Genomic DNA, 10,888 nt, shown 5'->3' on the forward strand with positions numbered 1-10,888 from the left:
ACACGTTCCCCCCCCCCCCCCCAATAAAAACCACTGGGTAGAATACATGCCACACCAGGGATGTATAATTTTCATTTAAGTTCCCCAAAAATCTAGAAAATGAATGCATACTACATAATCAAATGTTACTGTGAGATCAGCTCCTGGCTTTGTTACTCTCTGACTCCAGCATCAGACTTGTAAGGCAGTAGATTTATCCAGACTAAGCCTAAGCCCAAAGTAGACAGGAAAATCACTCAAGGAATGGTTTTCACATTTAGGTTCACATTCTCATTTTGTGTCATTGTTGTTGGAGTTGTTGCAGTAATACTTTGTGATGGTCAACTATTCTTTCTGAGTATGGGCAGAAAGAGAGTGAGCAATCTCTCCAGTCCCTATGGGATGATGTTATTTGTGGTGATGTCTCTGATAGGTGCTTCCATGTGGAAATTCATTTTCTCATCTCTTTCTGTTTCCTCTCTCTACAGATGCAATCCTTGCTTTCTTCAGGATATTCAGTTGTACATACAGTTGAGTTGCCAAGTCATTCTTTGCCTATAGGTCCTCTCACACAACCAAGGGGTACTTATATCATCAGTGGAATTTCTTAAATTTGAGAACTTAGGTTATATAAAAAGAATGATTCCCTAATATAATCAGTTCTCATGTTTAAATTCTATATCTACTTAGAATGAGTAAAGAAAAATTATTATATGCTTTACATGGCATTTGGTAAACAGACCTAGTGTCCTTCAATCTTCTAAATTTGGAGGGAAGTTTAAGGGAAATTATATATTTCTCATGTGGCATATATTCTGCCCAGTGATTTTTTTTTTTGGTGGTCGGAGGAAGCATACATTTTTTTTAATGGTAATTAAAATTCTAGATCTATTGTATATTGATTTTGTTTTCTTTAGGAAGACTTTTTTTTTTTTCTCTGTTTGTTTTTAAAGAGTTCCTTTTGCTCTAACCTTTTTGGACAGCTTTATGGTTTTCAAAAATATAATGTTCATAGAAAGTTGAATGTATTCTACTTTGGAGGACTATATGATTTCATTCTTCTGTGGTGCTTTCACTGACCATTCCAATTCAAAGCAGTCTTTTTCTTTCTGTATATTTATCTTATTTACCCTAATCATTTGATTTTACCTCAAAATATAAAGCTTATATGGATATATTTTGTCTCCTCCCTTATAATCTAAATTTGGGAGTAGAAGTCATGCCTTTGTATATCCTACATAGTATTATGTGTGGCATCTTAGACAAAGAAGTTTAGGAACTTAACAATAGTCTAGTCCAACCTGCTTATTCTGTAGATGGAAAACTCAGTAAATTATTTGTTCCTTGATTTGATGCACATTTAGTGTTTACATGCATACCTCTATAGCACAAATATAATAAACCTTGAATTAGGGTTGTAATTTATTTTGAAACTAACAAGAAGTCTTAGAATTGAGGACTTTCAGGCCACCACTGCCATCACCACCACAATACTAACATTTCTGTTATCCTTCATAGTTATATAAAGCCATTCTACATATATCATTTCATTATATCCTCAGAAATTCCGTGAGGTAGAGAGGTGATTTTATTGTTGCCATTTTAGAAATAATGATACTAATACCCAAAGAATCAACTTGCTAATAATTAATAGAGCTAGGGTTGTAACCTAAGACTTTGAACTCCAAATGTTATACGTGTTCTGTTATATCATGCTGCTTCTAGATCATCTATCCATTCTTATTGTTGGTGGGCAGGATTTCCATACAGTAATTCAGTCATCCAATTAGTGTTGACTGAATGCTGAGGTTGTAATACAGAATACATTTTTAGGTGCATTGGGGAAAATAAGATTCCTACAGCATTTTGTTCTTACTCTACACAAACATGTACCTACCTACACAAATGCACACCAATTTATTACAGCAGTTATCACATTGAATTGTAATTTGTCTTTTTACATGTCTGTCTCCCCAACCAGATTGTATGCTTCTCGAGTATCTTCTGATTATTCTGTCAGCACCTTTTTGTCCTCAATGCCAAAAATAGACTCTGGCACATAAGTGCCCAGTTTGTTGAATTAATGAATGAATGAATGAATACAGACATGAAAGATATTATGCCCTCTGGGGGCTTACAGTCTTCTTGGGGAGATAAAGCATGAAGTTTACAATAAATACAAAGATTTAAAAAAAAAAACAAATTGATTTTTTTAAGAGAAACTTTGTTTATAGGGTTTGTTTTTTTTTAACTAATATAAAACAGATTCCCAGCCTGTAGTTCATGTAATTGCTTCCCGGCGTCAGGATTGGTCAGAACATGAGATTGCAATGGAGACTAGCCCCACCATAATTTATCAGGATGTATCCAGTGAATCACAATCAGCTACTTCAACAATCAAAGCTCTGTTAGAACTCCAACAGACAACAGGTATGAATTCACATGCTCAACTGAATGAAGCATGTTATCTCTAGAGATGGGTTGTGCTAAAATACTACCACTGTTATATTTTCTTTGTTATTATTTGAGCACATTTCCCCCCTCTGGACTTGTCTATAATTTTTGGTGTAGTCTATTTACTTGTCAGTCATTAAGATGTGCACAGGAGTACTAAAGGTTAGATATAGTAGGTAGAAAGAAAAACAATGGAAGAGCTCTTTCTTCTCTGTTTCCTGCTTAAAATGGACAGTCCTCTTGCCTCTTGTCACCAGAAAGGAGTAGATCTGTCACTTCTAAGCAGAAGAATAGATGAAGCACAGTTGACAGTTCTATTCAAGAATAATAGGAGGCAGATTCAAGGGTCCCTGCCATCCTCCTTGATATTGGTGGGGCAGTTTAATGATCATAAAACACCATGAATGGCCCTTCCTTCTAATTTGTTTTAATTTTATCTTCATATTTCTTTGTATAATTTAACCACTTGAGCTTCATGCAAAGCTATCCTCATATAACAAGATCCTATCAGTATTTCTAGTTACTAAATATCTTCAATGAACTCTGGGAAAAACCTATGTTATAAATACTGACTTTTCTGTTATAATAGTTCAGATATTGTCAGAGTATTTAAGGGACCTTAGTGATGATCTCATCCAACCCTTTCATTTTATGGATAAGTAAACTGAGATGTAGAGTCAATACCCAGTTGGTTAGTGGCAGAGTGAGACTTCACATCTTTTGATTCCTTGTTCATTGTGTTTGCTACTTGTGGGGTAACTTTTATATTGTTTTGGTTTGGTTTTGCTTTCTTTGTTTAAATGATTATTTTAACTTTTTCACATTATATGCTTTGTGGGAATAATCTGAGTGATCATTCAGCGGACTTAATTACTGGTTACTGTTTGTTGTAACATCCACTCTACACTACCCAAAGAATACTAGCATTTAAGTTTTTTGTTAACCTTTCTATATATTGGTGTTATTTTTGGCCTTAATCATTTCCTCAGCTCCTTGTTTTTGACATATTCAGCCATTTCCATTAATGCATTATAGAGGGTAGAAACTAAACAAGTAGATTTTATAGAAAAAGTGATAAGATAGAAAAGTAAATCTATCCACAGAAACCATTCTTGACTCCAGACTATTCCATAAGATATTTTTGCAGGAACAGAGAGGCCATTTTTTCCTAACACTGAAAATTTTTATTTTTTAAGAGATATCAAAAACATTGTAATATTTCTTTAGAGATTATTTCATATTTTTAATAGAGTAAATTAAACTGATCGCTGTGTTGTGCTATTCCGGGTAGGTGTGCCTGAGAGCAAATCATGCTTTGTACTGTTTATTCACCCTTTGTTTTCAGGTTGGAGAACTCAAGTATACCAGGGAGTACCTTAAAAAAGGGCAGAGGAAATGTTCTAAGCGGGATGGGTATAAGGCAAACAGACCCAATTGTCTGGCTTAGTGATAATAGGATGGGATTATACTCTGATCACATATGAGTCCTTCTTACTAGGCTGCTGGGTATGGTTGCACAAGTTTGGGACTCTATATAGCCATATATAGCAGTCTGCTTTTTTCTTTTCAACTCACTGTCTCTGTAGTCACTGCCAGTGTGTCACCCCAGAGGTCTGGTTTATTATTCCCATGGACAACTCTGGTTTTGGTACTTGTTTGTAATAAAGGTTAACTTTTCCCCTGACTTTTTTACACAGTAAAGGAAAAATTGGAATCTAAACCAAGACAACCCACTATTGACTTGAGTCAGATGGCAGTGCCTATTCAGATGACCCAGGAAAAGAGACATTCTCCTGAGAGTCCATCAATTGCTGTGGTAGAGTCAGAACTAGTTGCTGAATACATCACTACTGGTAGGTGTCCTCTTAAAAAGTAGTATTAAGGTAGGAGGGCTACCTTTCTGGATTATTGGGATGGTTGCTTGGGGGAGAATATATTTTTTACATTTTTAGATCTTTTTCAGTTTGCTCTAAGAGCAAATTCACATTGTCCTTGGGATCTACTCTGTCTTTAATGATTAGGGGGGAAATCAATAGGTTGTTACAAAATTTGCAGGTTGGCCATAAATAATATCTGTGCACATAGGGCAACATTTATATAGAGAGGATAAAATATCATTTATCTAAATATAATTTTGTGCATCTGAATTTTTTAGTTTTGGGAATGGGGAGGTGGGTCAAGGGAGAAAGAAGGTATAAAAATCTAATCATTTTTTAATGTAAAGAGAAAAACGTGAAAACTTTAAATTCTTGTGAATACTTAGGAGTTCTGGTGGAAAGCGAATTAGGTATTTGTTTAAAATGTGGTCTGGCAGCAAAACACTAATGACATTTTTGGATGGCATATATAGAGAAGTGGAGCAGGAAGGATAATAGATTCTCTCATTTTCTGGTGAGACCACACCTGGAATACTGCTTTCTGTTTTGGACACTTCATTACTTCAAGATTTGAAATAGTTCAGAGAGTAGTAATGTGAATAATTATGGGTTAAGAGAGATGACTTATGAGTCAATATGTAAAGAACACCTTCTTAAGTATTCTTGAGCAGTGATTATAGAGAACATAAAGATTTGAAGGATGTAAATATCCAAGCAGAAAAGAAATTCTTTGGCATCATTTTAGGAGATAGTAAGACTAATTGCCAAAAAGGGAAAATCCATTTTGCATCATTTTTTAGGGATATTTGGCAGAAAGTTAAATAAAGCAGAGGGCAGTATACTGCGGAAATCAGTATTAACCTCTGGGGATAGACTAGATTATCATAAATAGATGAAAAGATCTATGATTTCTTCCCTTACTTATCCTTTTCAGAACGCACTGATGAGGGGACAGAGGTTGCTTTTCCCCTTCTAGGTAAGTGGTGTGCATCCATTTGTAGTATAATCAAAGGTAAAAGATGATTGTTTTGGGGGGAACCACGTAAATGGATGCGCTCTACTCCGATCTGGTAGAGGAAAGGGAAGCTCCACTCAGTGAAAGAAAGGGAGAGAAATTTTCCTTTTGCAGAATAGTGGGATTCTTTCTCAGAAATGAGCAGTTTGACATTGGAAAAAATAAGAGTTATTTAAAGAAATAAGTGACGTTTATGGTATTTATATGACTCAGTTAAGGTCACTTTAGCTGTTTTTCACTGTGACTATCTTCTGTAATCTCCCATCATATCCTCGGTCCTTGGAGCATTTTCTTTGCCTTCAAAGCCAACTTCCTGGCCGCAGCCTCTTAGTATTATCCTGCAGTGGGTATTAGTTTTCTCTAACTTTCCTGTACTCTGGGGAAGAGTATCTTGAATGAGGATTATTTCATTTCTTAATTTAAAAAAATTTAATAATTATGAAGACTAGTATGGACAGCAGAAATGTTCCATATAATCTGATAATTTCATCGGAAATTATCTTTATTTTTCAGATGTCATTCATTTCTGATGATGCTTCCATTAATAAAAACTTTGTTGATTTGCTTATTTTTAATATTAGTATGATTTGGTTTTTTTCTCCTATTCACTCATGTCATAAATTATTTCAGTAGTTGATATAAAGCCTAACTCCCTTTTTTCCAGTTTGGTTGAGCACATACAGAAGATTTTATTAACTCATGTAATTTAAAATGTACATGTAAAGCATATTGTGAAATACAGTAAGATACTACAGTATATTTATAAAAGAATATTGGTGATGCTGCCTATAATCTCTTATATCACATGTAGGCATATATATAGCAACAATAGAAAAACTGTATTTGTGAATATAGATAGAATGTGTTATAGAAATAAATAAAGTTTGTTTATATTTCACTGGATAGTTTTAAAGTTCTGTACTTAAAACATATAAATGGCACTTTTACATTTATTTCTTGAGTGGTCATCTTATCCTTAGATACCCCACTCATTACTTTTCTAAGTATGGAACCACTACTGCTTGAAATTGTAGATCAAGATACATGAGCATTAGAATCATGGATTATAGAGAGAGTTTTGATATTCTCAAAATCCTTAGCTAATTTTACACATTTTTTTAGTCTATCTCTGATTCAAAAAGTTGGTTTTCCAGTAACCGTAAGCATTTTTAAAGTTCGTAGAATAAGAAGTAGTGAATGTTTACACTGTTTAAAATGTCAAAATTGAGGCTGGTAAAAGATGATTGATTGGCATCAATGTAGATGTATAGTTTAGTCCATGGGACCTTTGTAGCAAGAGAATAAGAAATGGGGTTATTTCAGTCTTTACTCTTAACCCATTTATGTCAGATGACCTAAATTTGAGAAGACGAGAGAACACTGATTTTTCTATTATTTTGTTAACTTTATATTTTAGTACTTGACAATTTAAGGATCATTTTCAACCTATTACTTTATTTGGTTCTCTTCTAGGTAGAAACAGAAGTTATTATCACATTAAAAAATAAAAATCAAACAAGGAAAACAAAACCTCTAACTTTTAGAGTTTAAAATTTACATAGCTGGTTGCTGGCAGAGTGTGACAATCCAGTTGTGACTCTTGGTCCAGTTCTCTTTCTGCAGTATCATCTTGACCTTTTATAGCTTTAGGAACTCTACGGCTGCAAGACAGTGGCACTTCATAGAAAGGAGGGGACGCTTCTGGGTTTTGTATTGCATTTGGAACTGGGACCAAGAGATTAAAGAACGCTTGTATTGTTTTTACTGTCCTTAAAGATATTAGTCTGGGAATGAATTATAGAAACCGATTATTGTTTGTTACCCTAGTGGGGTAAAGGTCATTGTTGAAAGTGAGTACAACTCACAGGAGGATGTAACTTTAAGGGATTTGTTCCTCCTTTGTGATAGTAGTTTTCACAGTGCTTCCACATACATTTCTCATCTCATCCTTATAATAGCTCTGTTATTCCCATTTTACAGATGAGGACACAGAGTCTCAGAGAAGATAAGTGACTTTCTCAGAGTCACACAGCTCATAGATTGGCAGACTCTGATTATCTGCCTCCTAGTTCACAGTACCACACTTTCTCTGTGATGCAGTCTCACAGACATTTGTTTAAAATGACTACTGGTTACAGATGCTGTGGTGATTTCTGGAGAAATATCATCACCTCCTCTATTTTCAGTCAGCCATCGCTCCCAGCCCCAACAGCCCTCCCAGCCCCAGCGGACCCTGCTCCAGCATGTGGCTCAGTCACAGACCGCAACACAGACTTCAGTGGTGGTGAAGTCCATCCCGGCATCTTCCCCTGGAGCAATCACCCACATTATGCAGCAGGTTGTATCTCTTCTTTTTCTTCCTGCCTTCTGTAACTGCCTTTTTCCTAAAGTAAGGTTCAGTTTCATCTCTTATAAGAGGAGAAATAACTGAATTGAGGAGTTTTTATAGTTTTTTCATCTGTGAGGAGTAAATAGAGGAAATGAATTTGAGAGTCTTAACAAATGAAAGTAATTAAGAAATGGTATTCTTGGATCTTCTGTGAACTCAACATTTTAAAATGGTGGGACTCTAGATGAATCTATGATATTGGAAGTGGTCACTATTTATATATTTTTTGAAGAATTTATCACTGAGGTAAGATTTCCAAATGAAATAGAAGTTGGCTTGTCTTGCTGTTTGTTGCTGAGTTTTTTTGTTTGTTTTACTTTTTGCTTTTCTGATGCATCTTCATGGGAACATTATGAATAAGTAGGTAATAAATATTTGACTTTTTTTTTTTTTTTTTTAACTATATGTAACCAGTTGAGGAAAAGACTCAAAAGTAAGAATGAATTAATGTAGAACAGAAAATCTGGTACCAAGGATAATGAGGAAAAGGAAACATGTCGATAAGTTGATTTTGTGTCAGATACTATGCTTTGAGCTTTAAATACATTCACTTGTTTATTTCTCACAGTGATCCTGTAAGGTGGGTGTATTATTCCTCTTATAAATGAAGAAACTCATGCTCACAGAATTTAAGGAACTTGTCCTAGATGAGAGCCAGGATTTAAACCCAAAGCAGCCTGCCTTCATTACAAAGTAATATCACAGATATCAGATTTGTGTATGATTTATCATTAATATTCACATAAATCACGATCATTTGAAAGATAGGCAAACTACCTGAAAGACAATGAAGAAATTGTCGAATTAAAAACCTGTATGTGTAAATTCATTATGAAATAGGGAGGAGTTTTAATTGAATCTCAAAGTTTTAAAGTTGGAGGTGTAGCATATGACAAGGTAGCAGGAAGGATGGGGTTAGGGTGGATCTTGGGTCACTGAGGGAAGCCAGATGGCCAGAGGTTTTGCTGGGTGTCATATCTCAACCTGAAGGTTGGCCCTCTTCTGGCTGGTCCTGACATTGACCTTTCTCAGGACACCAAGAGAGATCAGATAGGCTGGCCCTAACCATGTCACTCAAGATCAATGCCTCCTCATATTGTTATAATCAACACAAGGCAGTCTCCCTTTGCACTGACAGGAGCGCTCTTGTCCCCTCCCCATGCCCCTTCCCTCTGGAAGCCTAGTCTCTGGGAAGCTCTTGCCTGGTGGGCCTGGAATCTGAGCAAAGGATTGAGGAGGGCTAGTGCAGAGGATTGTTGATGCAGACCTTTGTGAAGCCTGATGAACCACCTCCACTTACAGCAGAGAGGCCCTCTGTGGGGACTGGGATGGGCACATCCCTCAGACAACAATTCCTACCTTCTTGACAGTGTTGGACATGCACATGGCCAAAGTGGGCTTCTCTGAACCTTGGCTTTTCTCTGGACACCTCGCTCCTGGTTGCCGCATCTTTCTTTGGACGGTTAACATATGTGATGACCAGGCTGGAGGGCTGTTTCTTGAGCAGAGAGACTTTGCTGCTTCTTGTCTGGGGCTGTTCTTGCAGAGTAACCTAATTCCTCTTATCTATAAGTTAATTCCTCTTATCTATAAATTGTGGGCCTTCTAGGACTTTCTTTACAGAAGTGAGTAGACCACTTTTTATGGTACTTAATGTTTGAGAGTTAAAATTACAAGAGTCTCAATTTAAAGTCCCCTTTAGATTTAGAAACCTTGAGATTTCTTGGTCTTTTTAGGCTCTTCCTCCTGAAAATTTTGGCATGAATCTCATAATCACATTTTTTTGAGTTTGAGGAGAATTAAACAATGTAGCTGTTTTTCTTATTTCATTCTTACTTTGTGCCTTTTTTACTTAGGCTTTAAGCAGTCATACTGCTTTTACCAAACACAGCGAGGAACTTGGAACTGAGGAGGGCGAGGTTGAAGAAATGGACACTTTAGACCCTCAGACAGGTCTGTTTTACCGATCTGCCCTGACTCAGTCACAGTCAGCTAAACAGCAGAAACTTAGCCAGCCCCAGCTGGAACAGACTCAGTTGCAAGTGAAAACTCTGCAGTGCTTCCAGACCAAACAGAAGCAGACCATCCACCTGCAGGCAGACCAGCTCCAGCACAAACTCCCGCAAATGCCCCAACTTTCCATCAGGCATCAAAAGCTCACCCCTCTCCAGCAAGAACAAGCACAGCCCAAGCCAGATGTACAGCACACACAGCATCCCATGGTGGCCAAAGACAGGCAGCTTCCTACCTTAATGGCACAGCCCCCGCAAACTGTAGTACAGGTGCTTGCAGTGAAAACCACACAGCAGCTACCTAAACTGCAGCAGGCTCCGAACCAACCAAAAATCTACGTGCAACCCCAAACCCCCCAGAGCCAAATGCCGCACCCAGCCTCGTCAGAGAAACAGCCGGCAAGCCAGGTAACGGATTATTGATAGCATGCAAAGTTAAACTTCTCTGTCACGGAAAAAGTGAGACCATCACGACCCTATTGTGATTAGCAGTGCTTTCTCCTGACAAGAGGAAATTCAAAAGCCTCATTATGCTGGTGTTGATTTACCCTATCAGAAGGTTGACATTAGGAAAGAAATATACACATTAATATAGGAAGGAAAAAAACATAGCACTCAGAGCTTGATTTTCCAAGCAGGTTTTAATGAAATTACTTCAGCATTAATCAATAGTGCATAGAAGCAGTATCCCTAAATTATCTTTATTTTTTAGATATAAAATATTTATTTCATGCCTGTAAACTCTTATTCTGTGGCAATAATGCTAAGTAAACTACACTCTTTTAAGAAGCTTCATTGAATGTCTTTGTAGTTTATATCATCACCATCTAGTTAATAAATTATTTTTTAGATTTATTTGCTAGACTGCAGAGGAATTATCTGTGGATATTCAAAAGAAAAATTATATTAGGGAAAATCAGTAGCTGTGTAGTAACATGTGTATGTGCATATTATAAATATATATAGAATTTGTTTGTATAAATGTATTTTAAAGCGAAAGATTTTTTTAAAAAATCCCTACTTTTTATTTTAAAAAGCTGAAAATTATATGAAATAATTTGAGACAGGTTGAAGGTATACTATATGGGAATATAAATCTCAAAGGAAAATAAGACTGTTGTGACTTTTTTTTCCTTTACTTTTATGAGCCTTGGCTGGCTGA

General features: G+C 36.3%; 1 protein-coding gene across 16 annotated transcripts in view; it reads left to right on the top strand.

Moving 5' to 3' along the window:
• The window catches only part of EMSY (EMSY, BRCA2 interacting transcriptional repressor), an 80,525-nt gene that overhangs the window by 63,221 nt on the left and 6,416 nt on the right, over window positions 1–10,888 (top strand). For 6 of the 16 annotated variants that reach the window (XM_025042904.1, XM_025042897.1, XM_025042899.1 and 3 more), the window contains 6 exons: window positions 468–509; window positions 2,245–2,409; window positions 4,131–4,286; window positions 5,245–5,286; window positions 7,464–7,663; window positions 9,571–10,134. In XM_025042904.1, coding sequence (XP_024898672.1) covers window positions 468–509; window positions 2,245–2,409; window positions 4,131–4,286; window positions 5,245–5,286; window positions 7,464–7,663; window positions 9,571–10,134 — 1,169 coding nt within the window. The remainder of the gene's footprint in view (window positions 1–467; window positions 510–2,244; window positions 2,410–4,130; window positions 4,287–5,244; window positions 5,287–7,463; window positions 7,664–9,570; window positions 10,135–10,888) is intronic. The other 10 variants (XM_015600472.2, XM_015600469.2, XM_006926636.3 and 7 more) reach the window with 7 other exon arrangements.

The sequence above is a fragment of the Pteropus alecto genome, unplaced genomic scaffold (genome assembly GCF_000325575.1).
Source record: "Pteropus alecto unplaced genomic scaffold, ASM32557v1 scaffold7, whole genome shotgun sequence".
In the NCBI taxonomy this organism is placed as follows: Eukaryota; Metazoa; Chordata; class Mammalia; order Chiroptera; family Pteropodidae; genus Pteropus; species Pteropus alecto.